The following is a 25,204-nucleotide window of genomic DNA, read 5'->3' as shown; positions in this document are numbered from 1 at the left end:
TGGGCAAAAGCACCACTTGCTAAGCTAAAAACAATAAACTAGAGCTCAAACCTAAAACTAAAAGCAGGGGGTTTCGCCTCGACTAACTTGTTTTCCTAATTAGTCGAGGCGAAACCCCCTGCTTTTAGTTTTAGGTTTGAGCTCTAGTTTATTGTTTTTAGCTTAGCAAGTGGTGCTTTTGCCCATTGTTACTCTATATTGCATGTACTGGAGCTTAAACATTCTCTTCTAGTTCATAGTTTAAAAAAAAAAAAAAAAAAAATTTGGTCTTTTGACCATAATTAATGAATCCTCCACGGCTGATGAGCTCTGGATTCACTCTTTATCTATTCCTACTTAATAGCTGTTTGCATTTTTCCTTTTTATCATCACTTATTATTTATAATTTGTTTAATATTTGAAATTCTGATTGATTAATTTTATATTTACTTGGCTTTTTAGTTTTGCTGTGTTGCGCATCTATGGGCTCTTGGTGTGGTCTTTTCAATATTTTTCACTTTTATTATTATTATCTTATATATATAAAAATCTCGTGTCACGATGTTTGTTCGGGGTAAACTCCGAAACTACTCAACCGATTTTTCTCAAATTTCATATCTATGTGTCATTTGGTCCAACTTAAAAGATAGGATAGTTTTTATAATTTTTTTGCAAATTTCATATTAATTATGCAATAATAGTGTGAATTAATTTTTTAGTTCTAAAAATTCTTAATAGATGGCGGTGTAAGTTAATTAATCGATATAACTCGAACATCGTATGACTTACTGCTAAAAACACCATGATAATAAAACTTAGAAATGCTGCTTAGAATTTCCATATAACGTTTCGGAGTATTACAGGGTTATTATTTACTTCCTGAGAAAATCAACTATTACCTTTCAAAACGTTTCCTTGAATTGCTACAAATTGCAGATTTCACACCGTTGTGAAAAGTATGTTTCTCCACCAGTATCAAGATTAACTAAACGTATTTAATAGGTGTATCGGTTTCGGAGCGACTACGGTTCGTCCGGATTTGACTCGACCACTCAATGAGTGCGAAAAGATATCTGGTTCACGAAGCTTTGCAAGAGTTGCAAGAGGAGTTTTATTCGAGCTACTTGCTTGAGAGTCCTGTCTTCGCGTTGGCAATGCTGTTGTATTAATGCTTTGAGAGCTTTCTTAGAAAAGCATTAAGGTTCCTGGCTATTATGTTAAACCTGCGTTAGGCTTCTCTGAAGGTGCCAGAATCATAACTGCCTTTAACCAAGAAGACTACTGAGTTTTCAAAAATATTCCAGGTTAATTTCAGGAAAGTTAATGAATTTAAGCGGAAAACAATTATTTTCTTTATTTTGTTCACCAGGAGATTTTTAATATCATTAATTCTTGCAAAGATACGTTCGCAACAGAAAATTGCAGTGACAATTGCATCGACAGGCATTGCTGCTACTTTTAGATGGTAGACGAACAGCACATTCAACTTTAAAGTTTCCTATTAGATATTCATAACAAACAAAACACAATGTGTAACATTAAAGAAAAAAAGAAAAAAAACGTGGTATGGCTGTAGTGTTTGCAAGAGAGTGAAATTATAATTGGAATAAGTGTACTATGGCTCATGAGTAAAAGCATTCATTCGAAGCACATCCTAGGATTGTGCCAAGATTTGAACTGCAACTATAAACTTTTAAGCGAAATCAGCTGAATACTGTCTGGGGACTTCCGGAAGACATTACCAGTTATTCCGATGAAATCAACGCATGTTTTAAAACAATCGTTTTTATAGCGTAATGTCGAGATAATGCGATTGGCCATGACCCATGCAAGTATGAACCGCAAAATAATCTAATCGCACAAGTATTTTCTAAGCAATTGCCGAGTATTGGAAACGGTGCAATTGAACTGTATCAAAATATACAGTACAACAAATAGCCAGACAATTTCTACACTGCCTTTGAGACGAAAAGTGAACTAATTGAGAGTCTATTCCCCAGATAAATTTAATTTTTTAAAAATCATAATTGCCTCTGTAATCGCGCCGGTGTTGTAGCAGTTTTTGTTTTTTGGTAAACATTCCCGAACAGGACAGGAATATTTGTGGATCGTCAATTGTCGACTGTCAAATACATATCCTGATGTATGTCGCAAATTGTATTTATTGGTCGCACAAAGTCATTGGTTGACACTTTCTAATGCAGGTTTCACATAAGGAGAAACTGTATTCGTCACCTGTTTAAAAACAATTTTGACGACACACTACCCAAAACAATCATTATTTTTTAAGGATAAACTATATAACTTTCACGTTTGAAGACGTATTTCATAAAGTTTAGCAAACACACAAATGTCCATATCCAGATTTTACACCAGAGATGAATATGAAGCTTAAGTTTTAACTGAAGGTTTTTGTGTTTCAATTTCAAATTTGCCACTTAGTTATTATGATATGCCGTCACTTGATAATTGGGCCACCGACTTAGTTAACACTGATTTGCAACGTATAACAACAGAGCAATGACGCTGTCTTAGCTACAATTACTGCGAATAATGAGCCATTACTGACGGCTGGAAAAAAGCTCACCATTGATGCTGAACAAGCCTATACAGTTGTCGATTAAAACAAAGCAGCAAACATTCCAACTGAATTTTTAAATTCCCTGGATACACCAGGAATGCGACTACACGATTTCTGGTTGAAAATAGGTCTCAACAATTTGTTCTTTTTCGCGATTTAAACCCACCTAAATTACGCAACGGAACACTTTTCTTCATCAAAAGTCAACAATTTTGGTCGGGAAAGTTTAAAGGAGAAATGTTTGTGTTGCCACGTAATCCATTAATAGCGTCAAAATTTTCAAACCCATTTGAAAGGCTTCAATTTTTGATTCGTTTAGCTGTTGCAAAGACCATAAATAGATTCCAAGAACAAACAATGTCTTCTTTCGGTTTGGGACTTGAAACATAAATATTTCTCTTATGGGCAACCATATATCGCCTACTCAGCACGTGGAAAGTTATCATACTTTTCGTATTAGCAAAAGACTGGGTTAAGCAAGAACATTGTGCACAACTTAGTGCTCAGACAGTTTTCAGTTTTCAAATAATAGAAACAATAGTTCGAAGTCAATGTTATCAACTTCATTGAAAAAATTTAATTTTTATATATTTTTTAATTTAGTTAGTGTATTTTGTAAAGAAGTTATTGATTACAAACTATAGAGAAAGCTGAGGTGAATAAAATGTAGTGTAGAATCTAAAAGTGTATGGTGGTTTACGCTTTGGTTTCTACATTCGGTTATTTTACAATTAGTTTCGATATTTACTATCACTTTAAAGTTATTTTTGTTTTGATTTTTGCGGAAGTCATACTTACAAAATTTACTAAGCGTAAGTATAGTGCTTTTTCCATAGAAAACTTAGTTAGTACTTACTGAATTCAATAAGTAAGTACTTACTGAATTCAATAAGTACTTTCTTCAGCCTGCACTGTAAAAAAAAAAAAATCCGAAACGTTTCTGAGTAAAACTTTTCGATGCTTGCTTGCAGTTCTGGCTAAGCTTTGGCTATGTTTGCATTACTGCTTATAGAAGTTCCTTAATAAATCAGAACGGTGCTAAGCTTTTTTTGTATCCCTTCCTAAGTTTACAATAAAGTTCCAGAAACACGATTAACTTCAAACGAGAGGATCTTCGAATTTTTCAAGAGGCTTCCGAGATGATTTCAGGAAGGCTATTAACTTTTATCGGAAAACTTTCCAGGTTTTGGCATGAGATGTTACTGGAAGAAATTGGCCACATCAGCTGCCCATAATTTTCCAGTAACATTTAGGAATCGTTTTTTACATTGAATTACGTCCATTATCAATCTCATATGTTTTAAAATCGGCTATACTATTTTAAGCTCTATTAAAAATATTTATTTGATTCTATCAAAATAATGAGTAAAAGTTTATTTTAATCCAACTTCTCTGCCACAGCAACGCGTGTGGCTGGGTCAGCTAGTTATTATATATATAGTATATATATAAAACTGAAATTTAATTTGAAAGGGAAAGAAATTCATAAAATTCGTTCAAAAAATAGGTATGAATTAAGAAAAAAATCATAAAAATTAAAACTCTTTTAGTTTTGTCTCACAGATAAAATTAAAATAATAATAATAATAATTACATAGAATTTCAAAAAGTAATGTACTACCTGAGTAGATTATCAGTAGATTCATAGGAGTCTTCCCTAAAAGTAAAAAGAATATTAATTATGTAAATGTAAAAAAAAAAGATATGTATTGCATTTATGCTTCATGTACTATTGTGAAGTTATCAACATTTATAAGTTTCTGGAGTAGCATAGTATGAGAATAAACTTACTGAAGAATACCTAATTCATCTTTATGATCACTTGGCAACGCATAAGGACTAACTCTGTTTTCCTAAAAAGAGAAAAAAAATATTAGTGTCATACATGAGTACTAAAAACAAATACAAATGAACTGGAGCCATGTAAACAGTATTTAAATGATAACCGATTGTTCTGTTAAGTAAAAATAAATTTTAGAAATAATATATGGAATTTGGTCAAGAAATTAAAAAATAGTCAATTATACAAATAACATTTAATCTAGCGAGCCCTGACAATATACAAACATAACTTGTGGATAGTGTTTGTTTACTTATTTTGCAGGGTTTGTAATTTTTTTAATTAAAAAAAAATCAAAAAGTCAGTTTTTTTTTAAATTTAAATTGTTTTTATTTATTTTTTTTTAATCTTCAAAAACTTGTAGATATAAATTACTTTATATTTTTAACATAATATATTTCAGACAACAGATGAATCCATTCAACTTATTTTTAGTTAAGATAAGTTGTCGAACTTTTCAATAAGCTTTCAAGATTTATAAATATGTTATAATGCTTAGATAGAATGTGATTTTGTTTTATACTTTGCTAAGATCAGACCCCGAAGTGGTTTTTTGAGGGGAAAAAGTAGGAAATAAGGAATCAAAAATTATAAAAATAGGAAAAGTAGGAAAAAAATCGCTTAAAAAAAGTAGGAAAAAAATAGGAAAAGATAGGACTACAACGCACGTCAAGACGACTGACAATCATTAGCATGGAAAATAAACTAGTGGAAACAAAGGATAGTAATTACAAAAATATGAAAATAAAATCTAAACAAAGAAACACCTTTCACCAATACAGTAATAAAATTTTTAAGTGTGAAAGAATAAAATGCAATATAGCGATCGCAAAAAAATAATAAATAAATAAATAAATAATAATAATAATAAAAACTAATATTTTGGTTCAATAAAACCATTTTTGTTTCAGATTTGTTTTGTCAAAAACGAAAACATTCCTTCAAGAGCATCCATTTATCATTTAAAAATACTATCACTTTCAGCTCCTGTTATCATAAACTATGATACAAAAGCAAAGCAAATATTAAATTAGTTTTAGTAAAAAATAATCAGCAGTTGACATGCATTCTTGCATAATCAGAGGCAGATGTTTGAATTTGAAAAAAAAAAAAAAAAAGAACTAAAATAAATGTGTTCTTAAATATGGGACATAAAATTTATAACAAAATAATTAAACTAAATAAATAACGAAATCAGTCAACTAAAGGGTTTGTACTATGTTATGTATTTTTAGCATTCAACATATAAATATTTTTGTTTCAGGCACATCATTTATGGGGGTCAATTTCCCCCCTCCCTGGCTTTGGAAAATTAATGCTTAGCTATACATGTTTGTGCGGTTTTTTTTTTTTTGCAGATAAAATTTGCATTCAGTATACATCCGATACATCCTTCGCTAGCAACCTCCAGGGGGGGGGGGGGGGAGTTCGGGGGAGGGAATCAAAGTGATGAGTCAGTTCTAATTTCAATCAAGCAATAAAAACGAATATTGTTTTAATGTAAAGTCCAAAACAAACAAACGTAAGTAGAAGCACGTATTTGTAAATTACAGCAACTGACTTTACTATTCAGCACAAAGGTATTTATTTATCTTATTGTTTTAATGGTTTGATGATTTTTACCTCCTTGTTCCAACATTTTTTGTCACGAAAATAAAAGGAAACATCCATGCATGGTAAACATAACATTTTCATCAAAGACAAATATCAGTTACTAATGTTTCTATGTGCATAAAAGGGAAGGCAAATAGTTTATCTCAATCCTCACCATACAATAAAAATATTCATTCGGAAATTGTTCACGAAATTGAGAGTGAGGGGGGGGGGGGAAGCACCTGCAGGGGTGATTGTGACTCCATGAAAAAATACCTGAACTTTTTTTTCCCAAGAAGAAAAAGTGTTTTGATGGGTATATATATATATATATATTATATATATATACTATATTATATAATATATATATATATATATATATATAATATACATTACGTGTATGTACACATTATATTATGTATATAAATAATTTATATACATAATTATTTGTTGGGGCTAAAACTCGAAGTTTTAATTGGACTTAATACGTCCATGTGCATGGTGGGAATTAAATTCTTTTAATTTTTCTCATTTCTTAAAATTTTTCCAGGATTCTTCTTATCTAGCCTTCATTCAATCCCCCACCCCAGCTGTTCTTCGATAATTACCATATAGTTTACAAACCATGACCGTAGCCCCTTAAGCTTTATATCAAACCAAAACGTCTTCAATTTGGACTTTTGGCATTTCATTAATCGCCGTAAATTTTACAAAAGTGGTTTTTTCTGAAAATATAGAAGTTCCGGTATTTTCGAAGATGAAGATACCGGAACTCAAGATGAAAATACCGGAAACACAATCACCCCTGCACCTGGCATCAAATGCCTGCATATATCTCTTTCTCCCACCCTCCCTTTGATCAGGCGCAATAAGTACAATAACTTACAGTAGATACGCCGCATCGGCATAATTGCCGCACCCCGAAAAGGAGTAAGAGTCTGTTAAAAAAATTTTTAATGCTCAGGAATGTCGCATTGAAAGAAACACAGCACATAAAAATGATGAGCAACTCTTCGATATTGATAATATATCAGAGTAGAAAATACCCATTAAAAAGAAAAAAAAATGCATATTAGTTTGTAGCTCTATCCCCCAACTTTTAATAATGTGAAGAAATAAAAACAAAAGATTGCATTTAAATTGATTTCCGATTCTTCTCCAAAAATCGGGAACGCTTTGCCCATCCAGGTTTTGCTGCTTTTTTTTTTTGCAAATACACTCTTTGCAAGGAAAGAAAATGACATTTTATAATCATGTTTACGATTTAGAATGAACAATAATCATATTTATGTACGAAAAAAATTTCCGCGATTATTTTTGAAGTGGTCCGTTTTTTGCGAATTTCTGTTAGATGTCGCTTTTATGTTGTACTAACATCAACAAAATATGTACAGCATACAAGTTTTTCATTTTTTGCTTCCATATGTCCTTTTAAGGTTTTACATTGCCTTTCTGTTTAAATAGAGCTCCATTTCACTTGTAATCATACAAAAAATTGGCGAATAGGAAATTCGGTTTTTTTCCGCATTTTTTTAACAGTCGGCCGTTTACTATAATTAAAGCTTCTAATTGATGGGTAAATAATATATAATTGCATCAGAATGTGCCAGTATCTTTTTTTTTAGTTTCATTAATACAGTAGGCCTGAAGTCGGGGCGATAAAAAGAAAAGTCGATCATAAACGGGTCGGACGTCAAAAAAAGTCACGAAAATTTAACTTTTAAACACAAAGGCCGTAGCATTCCTTTCAGAAATTACTATGGTCATTCAATTAAAAGCTAAGGATCCGTTTGTTCCTTTTTACTTTTCAAAATCAAAACATGCAGAAAATTATCGGCGCGGCATTGTAAAAAATAAGAATCAATGCACAATTAGAAGTGCTATACTAAAGAAAGAAAAAGTAGGAAAAAAAAGGAAAAAGTAGGAAAATAAGGTGAGAGCTCTAAAAAGTAGGAAAAATAGGAACACTTCGAGGTCTGTAAGATAAGGTTTCCATTTTCATGTATGTTTGTAGTGCAAAAATAATACGTTGAACAATTACTTTTCATAACTGTCTGTATAAGAAAAACTGCAAATTTTTATTTTGTTCTGAACTGTAATTTTGTAGTAAAAGCAAAAATTTAAAAAGGGTGAAAATCTGTTACACACACAGAAAGAGGGATCTATGTAGTTTTGAATGTTCAAGTTAAGATTATATAATACAGTGCAGTAAAATTTAGAGTAACACATTCTAAAAATGCAAAATTAATTTATAAAAATACAATCAACTCATTTTAATTACTGATTTTGTTAAAAAAATCACTTGATTTAAATGAATGATTTTTTTAAATCACTTGATTTAAATCAAGCTGATTTAAATCAACAAACCCTGCTTAACCACCTTGCAGTTCTTAATGAGATATCTCGTCCAATTAACATGTAATTCTGGGGACTGTTCAATCCCAAGAGGGTTAATTATAATATTTGTATCCTTATAAAGACAGGCTGTAAATAATAAGCACAAGAAAAGAATAATAATAAGTTCAAAGAAGAGACCGAGGGGACATGATTCAGTTGTTTAAATTTATTAAAATGAAAGATGTTACAGGGCTGAAGTTTAGTACTGAAAACAGGACAAGGAGTCATTGTTTTAAGCTATTTGAATCTCAGGCTAACATGGATATTTGGAAAAATTATTATTATAGCAGGGTAGTGGAACCTTGGAACAGCTTACCGGAAGAGGTGGTAATGAGCACGGGAGTAGATTGTTTTAAGAGGGCCATTGATCAGGGACGTAACTAGGTCTTTTTCGAGCAGGGGCAAGACCTCGTTTTGGCGCCCCCCACCCCCCTAAAAAATAAATATCAAAAAAATATTATTTTAAAAATATAAATTTAAATTAGGCAGTGATAAGGAGGCTGCAATGTGTTGATAAGCCTATAAATGCGACTTTTACGTAGTTATAAGTTTTTATGCAGTTTTATCACTGGATTGCCTTTTTTTAAATTTCGATAGTGGGGTAAAAATAATTAAATATTTTATTTATTATTTTACATACGAAGTTTTTTAAGGAAAACTTCTTTGTATTTCCACAAAGGAGTAATTAACAACTTGTTGCATTATTTTTTTATCAGGTGGCTCTGCCCCCTGCTCGCTGACGCATACCAACCCCCGAAGATTGCTTCGCAACCTTATTTGATCAGCGAAGATTTAAGTCGTCTGTCAGAAAGAATCAGATTGAAAAACACGTTACGAGTTCAGTTTCAAACAAAGTGAAAATTCTCCTTTCCTTCCCATAGAAAATAGAGTTTAAGTGAAGAGCTAATTTTTCGAACATTATCACACTCCTTCCCGAAAATATAAAAAGTATTATCAAATTAAAAATAATTTGATAGAAATATGCATAAATGAGATGATATTTGAAGAAGAAAAAAAATCGCTTGGAAGAGCATTTTTCCTCGTTCCAAACTAACTTGAACCAACTTGCACAGTTATAGGTGCTGGTGCTCCTGAGCATTGCCAAACGGCAGTTTTGTACGTTTGAAAAACTGCTTTCAAGTTCGTGGTCTGTAGTAATACATTTTTGCTGTTTAGCTCCGGACTGAGCATAGGTCTTTTTGCTTAAATAGAAACCCTTATACTTGCTGTTCTAATTTGTTGATAAAATTGTTACAAGCTTTATTTGATGCAGAAAAAGTCTTTTTTGGAACAACATGAAATATTAAGGTATGTGAGAAATCTTTCATCCCTTTAAAGGCAATTTATGTGAAATTTTAGCTTAAAAAATAATTACAAAAAAAACCTAATTAGAAATTTTAAGTAAAGAACCCCAGGTTAATATCCTTGGGGCTCGAAGTAATTTCGTACAAAATTTTAAGGGTGTAGGTGCTCTGAGGTCTTCTAGACGCAGGCCCGCCACAGGCACCTTTTCCACAATTTCTTTGACCTTATTTATTTTTAAGTATTTATATTATACTAACTATGGAGAAATTCGTAAGAAAAATAACAGTATTCAACAATATGTCCAAATAACGTGTGAAATAATTTCAACTTCGATGAAAAATTTAGTGGGCTGTTTGTTTTTGTTTCTCACGTGAAATTAATTGAATATTGCTAATACTTAGTACTGTCCAACCACGGATTGTATGCAATTTTCAAACGTCCAGATGAGACAAATCTTTGTGAATGAGGGGGAAAAGTAAAAATTTGATGCGCTTATTCTGCTCATTTGAATGAGATTCTGCTTCTGCAAAAGTTAGCATCGCTGAAAAATAATAGATTTGTCCATTTCCGGCTGCAAAACGGATGTTTGTCTTTCCATACAATCCGTGGTCAGACAGTATATAGATTTTAATCTGACAACTTCAATAGCTCGAATAGAACAGATTGTCTTATTTAAACATTATCTTGAAAATTTTATATTCAACACAATTTAAATTGTCGTAATCTGAATAGTTAAATATTAATTATTAAAAGAGCTATTTTTTTTTATAAAGGACGCACGTTCCCCACCTCTGGCATTTAGTATACATCTGGAAAACATTTTTTAGAAAAACAGATACCTAATGTGCTTCATATCAGAACTCTTTCTACTAACCTTTTTTAAAAAACACAAATCTTAAACATATTAACATTACACTGTAAAAACGATTCAGAAACGTTCCTGGAAAATAATAGGCAGCCCAATTTCTTCCAGTAACATATTTTACAAAAACCAGGAGCGTTTTCTGATAAAAGTCAGTAACCTTTCTGAAATATTAAGAAATCTCCCCTATTAAAGCCAGTCGTGAACTATCTAGAAAAATTAAATATGTTATTTATTCGATTAGAATCTTTCTGATTTACCAAGAAAGCTCCAGAAATATTAGAGCAACCACGGCCAAGCTACGCGAAAATTGCAAGCAAGTTTCTTGCCTGCAATTCCTGCCTCGCAAAGCTGTATCTATCCAGTGACTTATTTGCTCCCATTGGAAGCTTAGTCAATCCGGAAGGGCCATAAACAATCTAAAGCTGATACACTTGATAAACACGCTCCGTCAATATTTAAACTGGTAGCAAAAAATATTTTTCACACCAGTGCAAAGTCTGTATTCGTGCATCTTTTAGGAATTCAGGAAACCTTTTAGCGAAGATACTTGATTTTTTGGGGAAATAGGTGAAAACCTCAGAAATCACAAAACGTTCTACGGAAATAACCAGTAACGTTTCGGATTTTTTTACAGTGTACATGTTTTTAGTGAGTTTTTTTTCAGGTTATTTCCATTTACAGTAGAACCTTATTTATCTGGACTAACTTGGACCGAAGGCAATTTGAAAAAACAGAAATCCGGATAGTACAGATAATAAGCAGTAATTACATAATTCGAATAAGAAGACTTATCTTTTATTAGCAGCGAAAAACAATCTTTTCAGCAAAAATACATAGAATTGTTACTCGCAAATACTTGGTCATTAATAGTTCAGCTGCAGTGGTGTCAGACTGACACTCCAAATACGTCACGTTGTTTATAAGATGACTATAATTTATTGTACGACTTAATATAGCAGTTGTGTATTTAATCAAAATAAGCGAATATTTGGCACATTTATAGTTTTGTTCTTACTTCAAATAATTTAGAATTATCCTTTCAGTGAATATATTTTTAAATTCTACAAATTTGATCCGGATAAGCCGGAGGTCCGGATAAACGTGAGCCAGATAAATGAGTTTCTACTGTAAATATAAATATGCATCAAAAGTACCAAAGCAAAATTAAGAGAGGTGTAAAAAATAGTTGATTTCTAACACATTAAAGTAGATGATTTAAGCATATTTATAATATTGTGTGGGTGGCAAAAATATGTCGAAACTAAGTCTAAAATTTCTCATTTTAGCTGAATTTATCTCTAAATACCGTAGTATTTTCTAAAGAAAAAATGGGCAGCCTCTCGCACTTTAAATCGAATCTCTATTATTATAGTGCGAGATTTTTCACCAAGAATGAGAAAAATTGTAAACTAAACTAGACCAATGGAACAGTGTAACGATTTTCCCTTAGGCCAGTGGGGTAGACAAGCTCTCGTCATTGTAAATGAGAGGAAGTCATCATGTTGGCAGCTTTATGACGTTTATTTGTAGAAAAATGACATATGAGCATTTCCGCTGTTTTGTACTTCCCATAGCTTTGTTTCTATATTCCTTCTCCGAGAGGCAGGTTCTTTAAATAAGATATAACAAGTACAAGTCACTCTAAGAAAATACTTTCATGCTGTTTACTGCGCCCTCCTCGCTCTCTTTCAGTCTATCTTTACCACTCTTTATCCAAATTAAACCATGCAAGCTTTCTGTCTGCGCTCGCACTGAGTTTTTTTTTCTTTTGGACTTCTAATTATTTCTTTCTTTTTCTTTTACAAAAATTAATTTGAGCATTTACTTTGTCAGTCAAAATCTAGCGCCCGGGGCACAAGCCCCATCTGCCCCCCTCTAGTTACGTCCCTGCCATTGATCTCCACTGGGGATTGTAAATTGACTAGGACCAGTCTAGCTGGGCCGAGACTGTTGCTGGTTGTCACTTTTGTATTTGTATAAGAAAAACATGTTAATAAGCCCTCCTGTGGTCAGAATAAATCCTAAACTAAAATTCATAAAAACAGAAATTTAAATTTTGATTTTTGAATAAAGTTTTACTCCTAGGTTAAACATATCCTACATCATGCAAATCAATAATTTAACTAATATACTCACAACACTGGCAGCTAGATATATTTTGTTGCAAAGAGTTAGAAAACAGTACAAGTCTATTTAGGTATTATAAGTTATCGTCCCCTTAGCGAGAGCTTAGACTTAGGTTCCTGCTAAGGGGTGATCACTTATAGCTTCAGTAGTTTTTACACTTTGTGAGGCAGATTTGTACCATGCTTGTAGATCTCTTGCTAGTGCGCTAAATAATAAAATAATTTTTGGTACGAGTGTGATGGCACTCTGACTAAAGTTGAGATACTGAGGGCTATTTCACATTGATGATCACTACACCTCTGGATGCTATAACCAGCTGTAGGGTATCTGCTCATAACTTTTTCGAAATTCTCTACATAACTCTTAATAAAATGATTCATATTCAGAGACAAAAAAAAAAAAAAAATCGTAGGAGCTGGAAAAAAATTAAGAAATTATTTCTCAGAGTTTACAGGAAAATTCAATGTGACATAGCTTCTGTAAGTTTTTTATTCTGAAAAACTAGTCGGTAACACATTATTTTAGTCACATCGGAGACCTGGCACAAAGTATTTGTCGGACCTTGATCATATTACTGTCTGTCTTTCATGAGAAAAGCTCCTGCGGTTAAGTCTGAGCTCGTCTACTGCCATAGAAATGGACATTCATTTTCTACGAGGGTTAGCAGGTTATTTTTTTGGCGCCATTTCGCCACTCGTCTTCTCGCCATTCTACAGTCGTACAGTTTTATCCAATATTAAGCTTCCCTTGGGAAAATGAGACATGCCTCGCTGTTATAGCAACAGAAAGTCCAAGACATTTCGGCAGGGGGTTTTCTCGTGATGGCCGGACAGTATATATGTTTAATATATATTTACTTTTTTCACATGTTTCTTTGCTTCCTTCAACATCAAATGGATAACGAAAAAGAAGTCTATCACCTTTACTACCTGAGGTCACTAAGAACAATCCAGATGGATTAGTTTCATCCATTTAAGGTTCCTAAAATGAAATGAGAGTTCTCAATTTATGTTCATGTTGAAAACCATGAATATCTTTTGAATGAGAAACAACAAATATTGCAGGGCAAAAAATACAAATACTAACAAGAAATTGACCCAAGGCTGGTTCCACCCAATTTATCATATACCCAAACAAAGATTAAATGGATTTTTAAAACTAGTCACCACTTGTAAGAAAGGATTGCTTCTCCCATACTATTTGAACTATCTGAAAACCAATGCTGCAGCAATTTTTCTTTACTCCCAGATTAGGCCCGAGTTAAATTAATTCAAACAATGAGAAATAGTTTTTCCCTCCAGCGAAAAATTTTACCCTATGTCTTCCATTCTTATAATTTTAAAACAAATAAACACATAACCTTTCACTAAATAATATGTTACCTTTCGTCTGGAATCATAATCTAAGTCAAACCTGTCTATCTTGAAACTACCTATCTCGAAAATCTTTCTACCGTTGAACTTTTTTTATTCCTCAGCATTAATACCATAAATTCAATGTTTATCTTAAGAGAACTATTCTGAAAACTTCTATAACTCAAATTCAGATGATACTAACAATTTTTAATTTAATCCCCAACAATCTTTATTAATAGTGAAACTTGAAGACAAAAAGCATTTTTTCCCCTAATATCAGCAGCAATTTAGTCCTCCAAGTCTTGTGAGACTTGTAGCCCTGGAAAAAAACTTAAAATACAAGAAGCAAGTTTTCTAGGAATTCTGTCTTGTAGGAATTTGGAAACTGAGGGGAAGGGACATTGTTGAACAGTGACGAAACATCCTGAATTTTTTGAGGCCATTGAGAGCAGTCATTTTGTTGTTTTTCCTCTGCTCTGGGCTTATGTCCTTCTAATGTGTAAGTTGTTTTGATTAAGAAAAAGTCCCAACGTTTCTGACTGACTATCATTGAAACATAATTTTTGTCTTTAAAGGTATGCATAAACTTGGCATTGATATGAGCATTAAAATTAGTAATTACTTGTAATCCTAACATGTTAAACTGTAAAATAGTGAAAAATATCACTGCAAAAGAATCTGTTAATAGTTTTAACTTTTATCAAAACCTCCACATTCTGAATTTTTCCTTCGGTCCCATGAAATTCGAAATAGACAGTTTGGACTCTATATGCCTTGAAATAGGAATAACTTATGCATATATTAAGAGTTTGGATAATTAAGCTAATGAAAAAAAAAGCATTATTTTTTAAGTGGCATTGATCCGAGGGTCACCTGAATGCATCAAAATCCCCAATGCAGTGATCTCCCAAAAAATTTCCTCAGTTACAAATTTTGCTCGATGATTCAACTCAACTGTAGACATGTGAGTATACCCGCATTTTATCATTCAGCAAAATTTGGAGTTCCATTCAACAAATTGAAAGCTTTCCCCCTTCCAAAATTTAAGTTTGGGGCATCTCTGATTGATCTTACTTTATTTTTGAGTTGACAGCAAAGATATCCTTATACATTTCTAATGTTTGATACACAAAATATTTCATACCTTAAATTTCTTATCATGTAAAAAACTCATTTTTATAATTTTTTGGCTTTGTTATATTTTTTAAAGATCTACATTAAGAAAATTATGTGATTGAACATTTGCACAAGTCTCAATTATTAATAACAAGTCCTTCGCATAAAAGTTCTGAGATTATTTTTTATCAGTACTGCATAATTTTAAAAGCCACAGTTATCGCTTTAAAACAGTGAAAAGGGAAATGGAAACAAATTATGGCAGCGAAAAAGGTCTACGCACAAAAATTAAGGTTCAATTTTTCTTTAAGGAGAAAAAGAAAAGAAAACAACAATGCTTCATACAATATGGATCATCAAGAAACCAGCAAACACCGATGACAGAATACCAAACACTTTTATTTGTTTACATGCATTTCCTGCATGGGAAGGATTTCGGCGATTGCCATGTGCAGTTTAATTTTCAAAAAAACATACAAGATAAAAGTTTTCGACATTTCTATCCGAAAGATATGAAATGCTAAAAGTTTTTTGGTTTATGAAAAAGTTTTGATTTTTACTGTGCTTTTCTCTGTGGCTAAATTCTGAATGTTGCCTAAAACCTCTAAAACGAAACTATGCTGCATTCATATTTCTGGTATGGCAACCACACGTTACAAAGCCAAAACAAAGTTTTTTAATTTTTTGTGATTTTGTGATTCAATGCTCAATTTTTTAAGTCATAATTGTCTATGTTAATATAAACTATGGCTTTTTCTAGTCAGTTACCAGAGAATGCTGTTAAATATAAGTTATTTCCTCTTTTGGAACGTAAAAGCAGCAATAAAAGTTTTTCAAATTCAACCAGTTGTGAGATTGTAGCAGAGACATATATATCTAAGCTTAGTGGATTTTTAGACCGTTATATTTGGCAAAATGAGTCTTTTAATCTACGAGTCGTTGATTGTACAACTGGTAATTCTCTTTTGTGTCTTCTTTTTTTTAAACTTCGAAATTAATAATAATTTACTGTTCGAAGTGAATGTCCTAAATGTAAGATTTGTGTTATTTTTGTTTAGATTCTGATCCTTATTTGGAAGGTATGACATGTTTTGAAGAAAATATCGATGATGAGTGGTTTATTGTATATCTTCTTTATTTTTTGACTCAGAGTGACAAAGATTTAGTTGTTCAGTAAGTAATTTCTCCACTTTGTCCATTGTCCTCTATTTATGTATGCCACTTAATTTTTCTATAATACATTGGTTGTTCTGTTAAAAATACAAATACAAATGTGACGACCAGCAATAGGCTCTGGGCCCAGCTAGACTGGTCCTAGTCAATTTTTAATCCCCAGTGAAGATCAGTGGCCCTCTTAAAACTATCTACTCCCGTGCTCATTACCACCTGTTCCAGTAAGCTGTTCCAAGGTTCCACTACCCTTCTAAAATAATAATTTTTCCTAATATCCATGTTAGCCTGAGATTTAAATAGCTGAGGGTGTTGTGAAGGTTTATAACAACACCCTAATTTTGTATAAGAATTTGACTCCATCATTTTATAAAAATCGACAAAACTTTATTTACATCACATATACTTCAAGAAGTCGTCATTTTTATTTTCTCAAGACCCAATTTTTTTGTGGAACACGATCTCGTGCGTCTTTTTCACTTTTTTTAATTACGTGTCTTGCCATTCGGCAGTTTGTGTTAAATAGAAATAAAATAATTAAATTTAAGAATTAAAAGACATTAAAAATATGGATGAAAATATAATACTAGAGAATTATCATTACGTGGTAATAATTTTGACTGAGAAGGGCACTTCAGTACCCCCTTCCCAGTAATGATGATAATAAATGCGTTGCCGAAAGTCACGCATTAACCACGAATGACATGTCCATAATTCTTTGGGAAGTGAACTGTTCGTCCATATTTTGTCCTATATGAAGTTTCTTCATCTTTTTTACGCATTTCTTCTTCTGGTTGGTTAACATTGTCCTTGTCAGCAGACAGAAATGTTGGTTTTAGCCTGTCTACAGACACAGTGACATTTTTGCCTTTTATCATTACTTTGAACACTTTCGCGCCGCGCTTGATGACTGCATAAGGTCCGTTGTATGGCGGCTGAAAACTTTTCCTCACCCCATCATTTCTGATAAAAACATGGGTGCAAGTTTTTAAGTCTTGTGATACGAAAGGCTTAATATTAGAATGTGATTTTGTCGGTAAAGGAGCAAAATTGTGAAATATATCTCTTAGCTTCTGTATCATAGTTTCAGGGCTTTTTATAACCGAATGTTCATCGAAAAAATCTCCTGGAAGTCGAAGTGAAGTTCCATAAACAAGTTCGGCTGGTGAAACATTCAGATCCGTTTTAACTGCTGCACGGAATCCTAGGAGTATGGTGGGAAGAACTTCGGTCCATTTTTCATTTCGTCGAGCTTTTAAAGCACATTTTAATGGTCGATGCCAGTTCTCAATAAGACCATTTGATTGAGGATGGTATGGTGAAGTTCTTATCTTTTCGGCACCAGTGAATCGAGTTAATTGTCGAAATAGCTCAGACTCAAATTGACGACCTTGATCTGATGTAATTTTTTCTGGACAACCAAATCTTGAAATCCATTCAGACATCAACGTCTTAGCGACAGTTGGTGCTGTCATATCACAAATAGGATATGCTTCTGGCCATCGCGTTGCCCTATCAATTACCGTTAAGCAGTAATTCTTTCCTTCAGATTCTGGTAGTGGTCCTATTAGATCAATGTGTATATGGGCAAACCTAGATGTGTTAATATCAAATTTTCCTTCTTCAGTTTTAGTGTGCCTGAAAACCTTTGATCTTTGGCAGTTTAAACACTCTTTAACCCATACTTTGATATCCGTAGCCATTGAAGGCCAAACAAATCTCTGCTTAATAAGCTTAGTCGAACCTTTTATACCTGGGTGTGTTAAATTATGTAGGTTTACAAAAACTTGTTTACGAAAACTTTTTATTAGAAAAAGTCGTGCTTTTCTTGTAGAAATATCACAAAATATTTCAGTTTTTGAATCAGGCATAGTAAGTAATTTTAATACTAAATTAGATTCCTTATTTTCTAAAGCAGATTTAAGTTCTAAGTCAGATTTTTGTTCAACACCTAACTTAGCGTAATCTAGCAAAGTAGGAAATTTAATTGTACTTATTCGAGAAAGGGCATCGGCTGCTTCATTTGAGCTACCTTGCAAATATTCAATGTCAGTTGTAAACTCAGAGATAAAGGATAACCATCTACTTTGCCTATTTGTGTAGGTATCTCGTTTCTTTTGAAAAGCAAATTTTATTGGTTTGTGATCAGTGTATATTATACATTCTTTCGCCTCGATGAAATGTCGAAAATATTTTACTGATTCATAAATGGCTAATAATTCCCTATCAAAAACCGAGTACTTTAACTGAGCAGTATTCAGTTTTTTTGAAAAAAATGCTATTGGTTTCAACCCTTCTTCAGTCTGCAGACTTAAGGTTGAACCAATGGAGAAATCACTAGCATCAGTGTGTGATGCTAACTGCCCATCCTGCGAGGGAAAGACCAATGCAGCGCCAATCAAACTTTGTTTAGCTTTCTCAAATGCGTCATTCAAAATTGGAGACCATTCAATAGGAGTGCTATCATTCTTTTTACATCCTCTTATTTGATCTGTTAAAGGAGTAAGCAGTCTTGCTGCATGTTTAACAAATCTTCTAAAATAATTTATTAATCCAATGAATCGTCGAAGCTCTGATATTGTTTTTGGCTTAGGATAATTTTGAATGGTTTCAACTTTTGATTTTAAAGGTTTAATTCCTTCAAAAGAAATATCATGTCCTAAAAATGATACTTCAGTTTGAGCAAAAACACTTTTGGAAATATTCACATTTAAACCATATTTGGCAAGTCTACCTAATACAATTTTCATGTGTTCTAAGTGTTCCGTTTCATTTTCGGAAAAAATTAGTATGTCGTCTAAATAAGCAACAGCGAAGTCTACATTTGAAAGTGCCTCGTTAATAAATCTTTGGAACGTATTTGCTGCACATTTTAAACCGAAATTTAAATATAAGAACTCAAAACTACCAAACGGAGTGGTAACTGCAGTTTTTTGCATATCATCTTTGAAAACTGGAATGTGAAAATATGCCCTAACAATATCGAGTTTAGAGAAAATTTTCTTGCCGTGTAAAATGTTCGTTACATCGTGTATGTGTGGCACAGGGTAACGGTCAGGCACAGTGACCGAATTTAACCTTCGATAATCACCACAAATACGGTAAGATCCATCCGCTTTTGGTACCACGTGAATAGGAGAAGCCCAAGGAGATTTTGAAGGACGGCATATTCCTTGATCCATAAGGTATTGAAATTCTTTTTTAACTTCGATTAATACCTTTGGATGTAAACGTCGGGGCTTAGAAAATAAAGGCGGTCCTTTTGTTTCTATATAATGGACAGTATCGTGACTGACTGGTTTTTTGAAATTTGGGATAGGATTCAATAACTCGGGAAAATCTTTAAATAATTCTTTGTACACCATATTATCCGAGACTAATTTAATTCCACTATATTGAGTTTTAGTTAACTCTCCCTTTGTTGTCAAACCAGTGACTGAATCAATTAATCTCGACTTCTTTAAATCTACTAGTAGTGAAAAATTTTGTAAAAAATCTGCTCCTAGAATTGGGCAAGAAACATTTGCTACAATAAATGGCCACTGATATATTCTACGCAATCTCATGTTGATATTTAACACCTTGTGGTCGTACACAGCTATTTTTGAATCGTTCGCAGCATACACGTAAGTGATGGGAGTTTTTGCTTTGAATGAAAAATGGGCAGGAATGCAAGAAATATCACTGCCACTATCAACCAAAAAATTTAATCCCGTACTTTTATCCATTATGTGTAATCTACACTGTTTATGTGCTGCTATCTCAGGGTAAATATCGTTATTAGACATAGCAGCTATGGCAAGTTTTTTTGAACTGCATCATAACTGCATGGTTGGCGACATTTAAATGCTTTATCGCCGAATTTTTCATGATAAAAACAAAACTCAGATGTATTTTGATTATCTGAGGGTGTTGGAACTCGTCTACTCTTAGATTGGGACCTATATCTATGATTACTACGACCTCTTGAAAATGAACGTTTTGATACCATTTTAGTTAATTCAGAAACTCGCATGGTTAAATGCTCAATTTGATTTTGCAAATTTGATATTTGCGTCGTTTGTTCACTATGTTTTAGTGTTTCTGAAATTTTGCAAACTGATGGCTCCATTTTTATTTCATGAATTTTATCAGCTAAAATGGACAGTTCAATCAACTCTGAAGTTGATGCTGATAAAATGGCTTGAATATGTGTTGGCAAACGCTCTAACCAAATGGTTTTTAAAAATTCGTCAGTAATTGAATTTCGTGAAAGTTCTTTCATTTGCCGAAGTAAAACAGATGGTTTTTTATCACCTAATGTAAGTTCACACAAAAGTTTCCGTATTTGGCTTGATTGCGAATCGGAAAACTCTTTAACTAATCTATCTTTTAAAGCTTGATATTTATTTCCCTCTGGAGGAGCTATAATTAAATCCGAAACAGCGCTAAGTGTATCTGCGTCAATGGCGGATAACAAGTAGTTATACTTCGTCTCATCATTTGTTATACGTGAAACATTGAAACTAGCCTCCACTTGAATAAACCAAACTGTTATATTACTTTTCCATAGTGGAGGTAATCTGGTTGACACTCTCAAAACTGAGTCACTTAGTACAGTATTATTGGTAAATTCAACATTATCTAAACTTTCTACCGACATTTTAAAATTTAACTGAGAATTTACAAGTAAAATAACCAAATGCAATTAAATTAAAACAAAGAAAAATTAGTCAAAGATAAAATTTATCTTTACACGAAAATAAAATTTAGGCCAGAGCATTTCCCTTCAAGTGAATGACTTTAAGTGAAGAGCATACCATAGAATAAAGCATTGTCCGTCTTCTTTTCTTTTCCTTTTTTTCTTGTCCAAAACGTGGGTCACCACTGAGAGTGTTGTGAAGGTTTATAACAACACCCTAATTTTGTATAAGAATTTGACTCCATTATTTTATAAAAATCGACAAAACTTTATTTACATCACATATACTTCAAGAAGTCGTCATTTTTATTTTCTCAAGACCCAATTTTTTTGTGGAACACGATCTCGTGCGTCTTTTTCACTTTTATTAATTACGTGTTGCCATTCGGCAGTTTGTGTTAAATAGAAATAAAATAATTAAATTTAAGAATTAAAAGACATTAAAAATATGGATGAAAATATAATACTAGAGAATTATCATTACGTGGTAATAATTTTGACTGAGAAGGGCACTTCATAGCTTAAAACAATGACTCCTTGTCCTGTTTTCAGTGCTAAACTTCAGCCCTGTAACATCTTTCATTTTAATAAATTTAACAAGTGAATCATGTCCCCTCGGTCTCCTCTTTGCTCAAGACTACATTTTTAGCCTTTTAAGCCTGGAATCATAGTCTAAAAAGAAAGAAAAAAGAGGTGCGCACCAAATGAGCCTTCTTAATTACTTTTAATGGGATGAATAGCTGTAGTTGATTTGTTGGCTAGGAGTAGGACCGGCCTAGCTGAGCCCAGAGAGGTCCGGGAACTAGTGGGGTCCTCCAAGGGTGGATCCAACTTCTGGTTTAAGGGGGGGGGGATTACTATTAAAATATGCTGCAAAAATTTAAAAAAAAAAATAATTTGAATTTTGACATCTTGAATTCAAATTATGTTTTTCGCAATCACGAGTGTGTGGATGTAGGCATGTGTGTTTGTGTGTGGGGGTATGTGTTTGTGTGTAGGGGTTATGTGTATGTGTGTGTAGGCATGTGTGTTTGTGTCTGTGTGCTGGCATAAGTGTGTGGGTTGTTGTGTGTATGAATGTGTGGGAGGTGTATGTGTGTGTAGGCATATGTGTTTGTGTCTGGGTAGTTGTGTGTATGTGTGTGTATGTGTGGATGTCTGTATGTATGCATGTGTATGTGTGGATGTCTGTATGTATGCGTGTGTGTATGTGTGTATGCGTTTGTATGTGTGTAGGGGAATGTGTGTATGTGTGTGTAGTTGTGTATGTATGCGCATGTGTGTAGGACATGGATGCAACCTGGAGATTTCGCTAGAGTTGCAGCATCGTGAGGAGCCCGTCGACGGTGATAGTGCGGAGGGTGGCGGTGAGAAAATAAAATCAAAAGACGCCAAAAACAGTCAAATGAGAACAATAAGCAATCGTGATTGCTCAAAAAAAAAAAAAAAAAAATCAGATGAGGCAATGTGGTAATTCTGAAAATTTAAAGATTATCAAGACATTGAAATTTATGAATTTGTTTTCAAAAGTTTTTGAATTCTAATTTTTTTATAGAGTACAAGACAGTGATGGTGAATTTTTATTAATTGAAGCTGCTGAGTGTCTACCCAAGTGGATTAATCCTGATACAAGTACCAATAGAGTAAGTTTTGCTGGAAAGTTTTTTTTCCCATATTTTTTCTCACAATGTTATTTTTTCCTCCCTCTTCTCTTGGATTTCAATATAGTTTATGTTATAATTTGAATACTGAAAATGCATTAAAATTGAAGAGCTATGTATTGTTTTGACAAAATTTAAAAATTTTAGTTAAATGTGTGCATAATTTAAAGGGTTTTTTTTTTTTTTTTTTAAGGAAATCGAGGTAAGAAAGAATGAAAAGCAAAATTATTGTTTTTCAGAGGAACTAACTACCTTTTTTAGCTTTTTAGCAGAAACATTTGTTATAAAACATTACATATACTCTCTAACTAAGAACACTCTGTGTTCTTATTTATCTGTAATGCTGTTGAACATTTGTATATGATGCTTTACTCCCCTTACTTTTAGAAAAAGGGGAACATTTTAAAACTCATTTGGGGAAAAAAATATCAAAGATTAAAATAATGAACGTGTTTATGGTTGGGGGAAAATGCAATGCTCACTCTTGCGTTTAAGAGTTTGGTTTTTACAATTGTGATTTTTGTAAAGGGTTTATCTCTTCATCAACATGACTCTCATAGTTGTGCACACTGCGCATAGCTTCTGTAATGTGGGTACTACTATACCAGGGAACCTTGGGGTTTAGATAACCACCGGAAGAAGGAACAGGACAAAAAAAAAAAAAAAAGTAGATGTATAAAATTGATGGCTCTTGAATTTTTTCTAAAGCATCTTAAATAATGAAAGACAATTGCAGTTTTTCAGCTCCTCTAGGGCGTGACATCACTTATTGACGTGTAAGAAAAGTTGAAATGATGCCCCTCTCCTTGCAGATTCGCTGGCACCTCGCCTTTGATGCTCAAAACTAGCTGCACGTAGCTAGACACTGTGCATTAAGGGGGGAAGTAAAAAACACCTATAGTCCAGCAGAAACGATTCCCTTACCCAAACAAAGTCAAATGATTGATGAATGATTTTATTTAGGGATCCATGTTGAATTTAAAATCTTATTTCGCGCGAAAAATTGCATTTCGTGATAGAAATTTCTATCCCTTTGCATCTTGTAAATATTTTAATATTTTTGATAATCGGTAGTTACGTTGACACCAAAACTTGTTTTGTAATTGTACATCTCAGGGATCTGCCCCTCGTGGTGTAGATTTCGATCTTTTTGCGTCTTGTACCTATTTTGATGTTTTTGACAAGAGAGAAAGTTGTTTTGACATATGCTACTAAGGATTAGATTGTTTTATATTTTAATTTTAAAGCCAAACTTTAAAACTGAAACTTTTAACCTTTTGAAGTCGAACTTTAAAATCTTATTTTGCGGGGATTTACTCTCGTGGCTTGAAGTTTTAATCCTATTGCATCGTGTAAATATTTCAATATTTTTGGCAATTGGAAGTTATTTTATGACAGGCTACCTTAGATATGCCTATTTTATGTTTAATTTTAATGAATAGATTTAGTTTTAGACCCCCATGCTTCCTTTGTAATCTTACTTCGCGGGAAATTGCATTACGTGCTTGAGATTTCAATCCTATTGCATCTTGTCAATATTTTAATATTTTTGACAATCCAAAGTTGTTTTGGCATAAGCTACACTAAATTAGCTTATTTTAAGTTTCATTTTAATAAATACTTGATACCTTTATTTTCGGGAGGCATGCCGACATTGCACATAGGATTCGTGAAAAATTACTTCCAGTGTTTGAAACTTCAATCCTTTTGTACCTTTCAAATGTTTCAAAGTTTTTGACAGTTGACAACTATATTTTAATAACTGAAGATGAATAAATTCTGTCAGTACATTAATTTATTATTGCAAGTTTTATTTTAATTATTTTTAGCTTATAGTAATACTATCATTGGTAATACCATGCATCAGAAGTGAAAACTTTTGCAAAAGGCTAACTTAAAAGTTTAAAATTTTACCCACTGTATTTCTTTCTTTTTTTTATTTGCCTTTTCAGATTTTTAGACAGTTGCAAAAACATCTCAAAACTTGGAAACAAAGGATATTTTATAGCATGTTGCAGTGTCAGTATACTGAAAAATGCTGTGCATTCACCAACTGAGTCACCTCAAATAATGCAAAAATTACTGGATATAATGCTTTTCATCAGCTCTAATAATGCTGAGGCGGAGAGAGTGTGGAGTTCTAGGAAAGATATCATAGGCATGAACAGTTATTTTGGCTCATTTTTCAAAAAAATCTTGATTATAATCCCCTCCACCCCCATCCAAAATTAACAAGTTCTGTTTTGAAAATAGGGGGGGGGGGATACTTTCGGGATTTTACGGTACAGTGATAGTTCAGTCATTATTAATTACAAGTAACCAAGAATAAATTCTAGCAAATTTATTTCCTCATAATCATAGATATCTATTATAAATAAAAAAGTAAAATTAAAATCATGCATTCTTAAACATGTATAATAAGTATTATAATCAGTCATAAGTATTTTGCTGTATCTACAAATTAATCATAAGTCTGATGTACATTTTACAACTTTAAAAATAAAAAAATCAATGCTTATTTTATTTAAAGATTT

General features: G+C 32.7%; 2 protein-coding genes across 2 annotated transcripts in view; one reads left to right on the top strand and one right to left on the bottom strand.

Annotated features, from left to right (window-relative positions):
- Window positions 1-15,562, bottom strand: part of LOC129228578 (GATOR complex protein NPRL3-like) — a 48,524-nt gene extending 32,962 nt beyond the window's left edge. Inside the window, exons 1-4 of the mRNA XM_054863260.1 lie at window positions 15,504-15,562; window positions 13,545-13,668; window positions 4,352-4,413; window positions 4,182-4,217 (exon numbers count right to left, since the gene is read on the bottom strand). Of these exons, the coding sequence (XP_054719235.1) occupies window positions 4,182-4,217; window positions 4,352-4,413; window positions 13,545-13,577 (131 nt within the window). The 5' untranslated portion in view covers window positions 13,578-13,668; window positions 15,504-15,562. The remainder of the gene's footprint in view (window positions 1-4,181; window positions 4,218-4,351; window positions 4,414-13,544; window positions 13,669-15,503) is intronic.
- Window positions 15,563-15,806: 244 nt separating this feature from the next.
- The window catches only part of LOC129227384 (protein ecdysoneless homolog), a 29,383-nt gene continuing 19,985 nt past the window's right edge, over window positions 15,807-25,204 (top strand). The window contains exons 1-3 of the mRNA XM_054861936.1: window positions 15,807-16,112; window positions 16,217-16,331; window positions 22,565-22,652. Coding sequence (XP_054717911.1) covers window positions 15,905-16,112; window positions 16,217-16,331; window positions 22,565-22,652 — 411 coding nt within the window. The 5' untranslated portion in view covers window positions 15,807-15,904. The remainder of the gene's footprint in view (window positions 16,113-16,216; window positions 16,332-22,564; window positions 22,653-25,204) is intronic.

This window comes from Uloborus diversus, chromosome 8 (genome assembly GCF_026930045.1).
Source record: "Uloborus diversus isolate 005 chromosome 8, Udiv.v.3.1, whole genome shotgun sequence".
Taxonomy (NCBI): domain Eukaryota; kingdom Metazoa; phylum Arthropoda; class Arachnida; order Araneae; family Uloboridae; genus Uloborus; species Uloborus diversus.
Note: the sequence above shows the minus strand (reverse complement) of the source record. Positions and strands in the feature narration are given on the sequence as shown.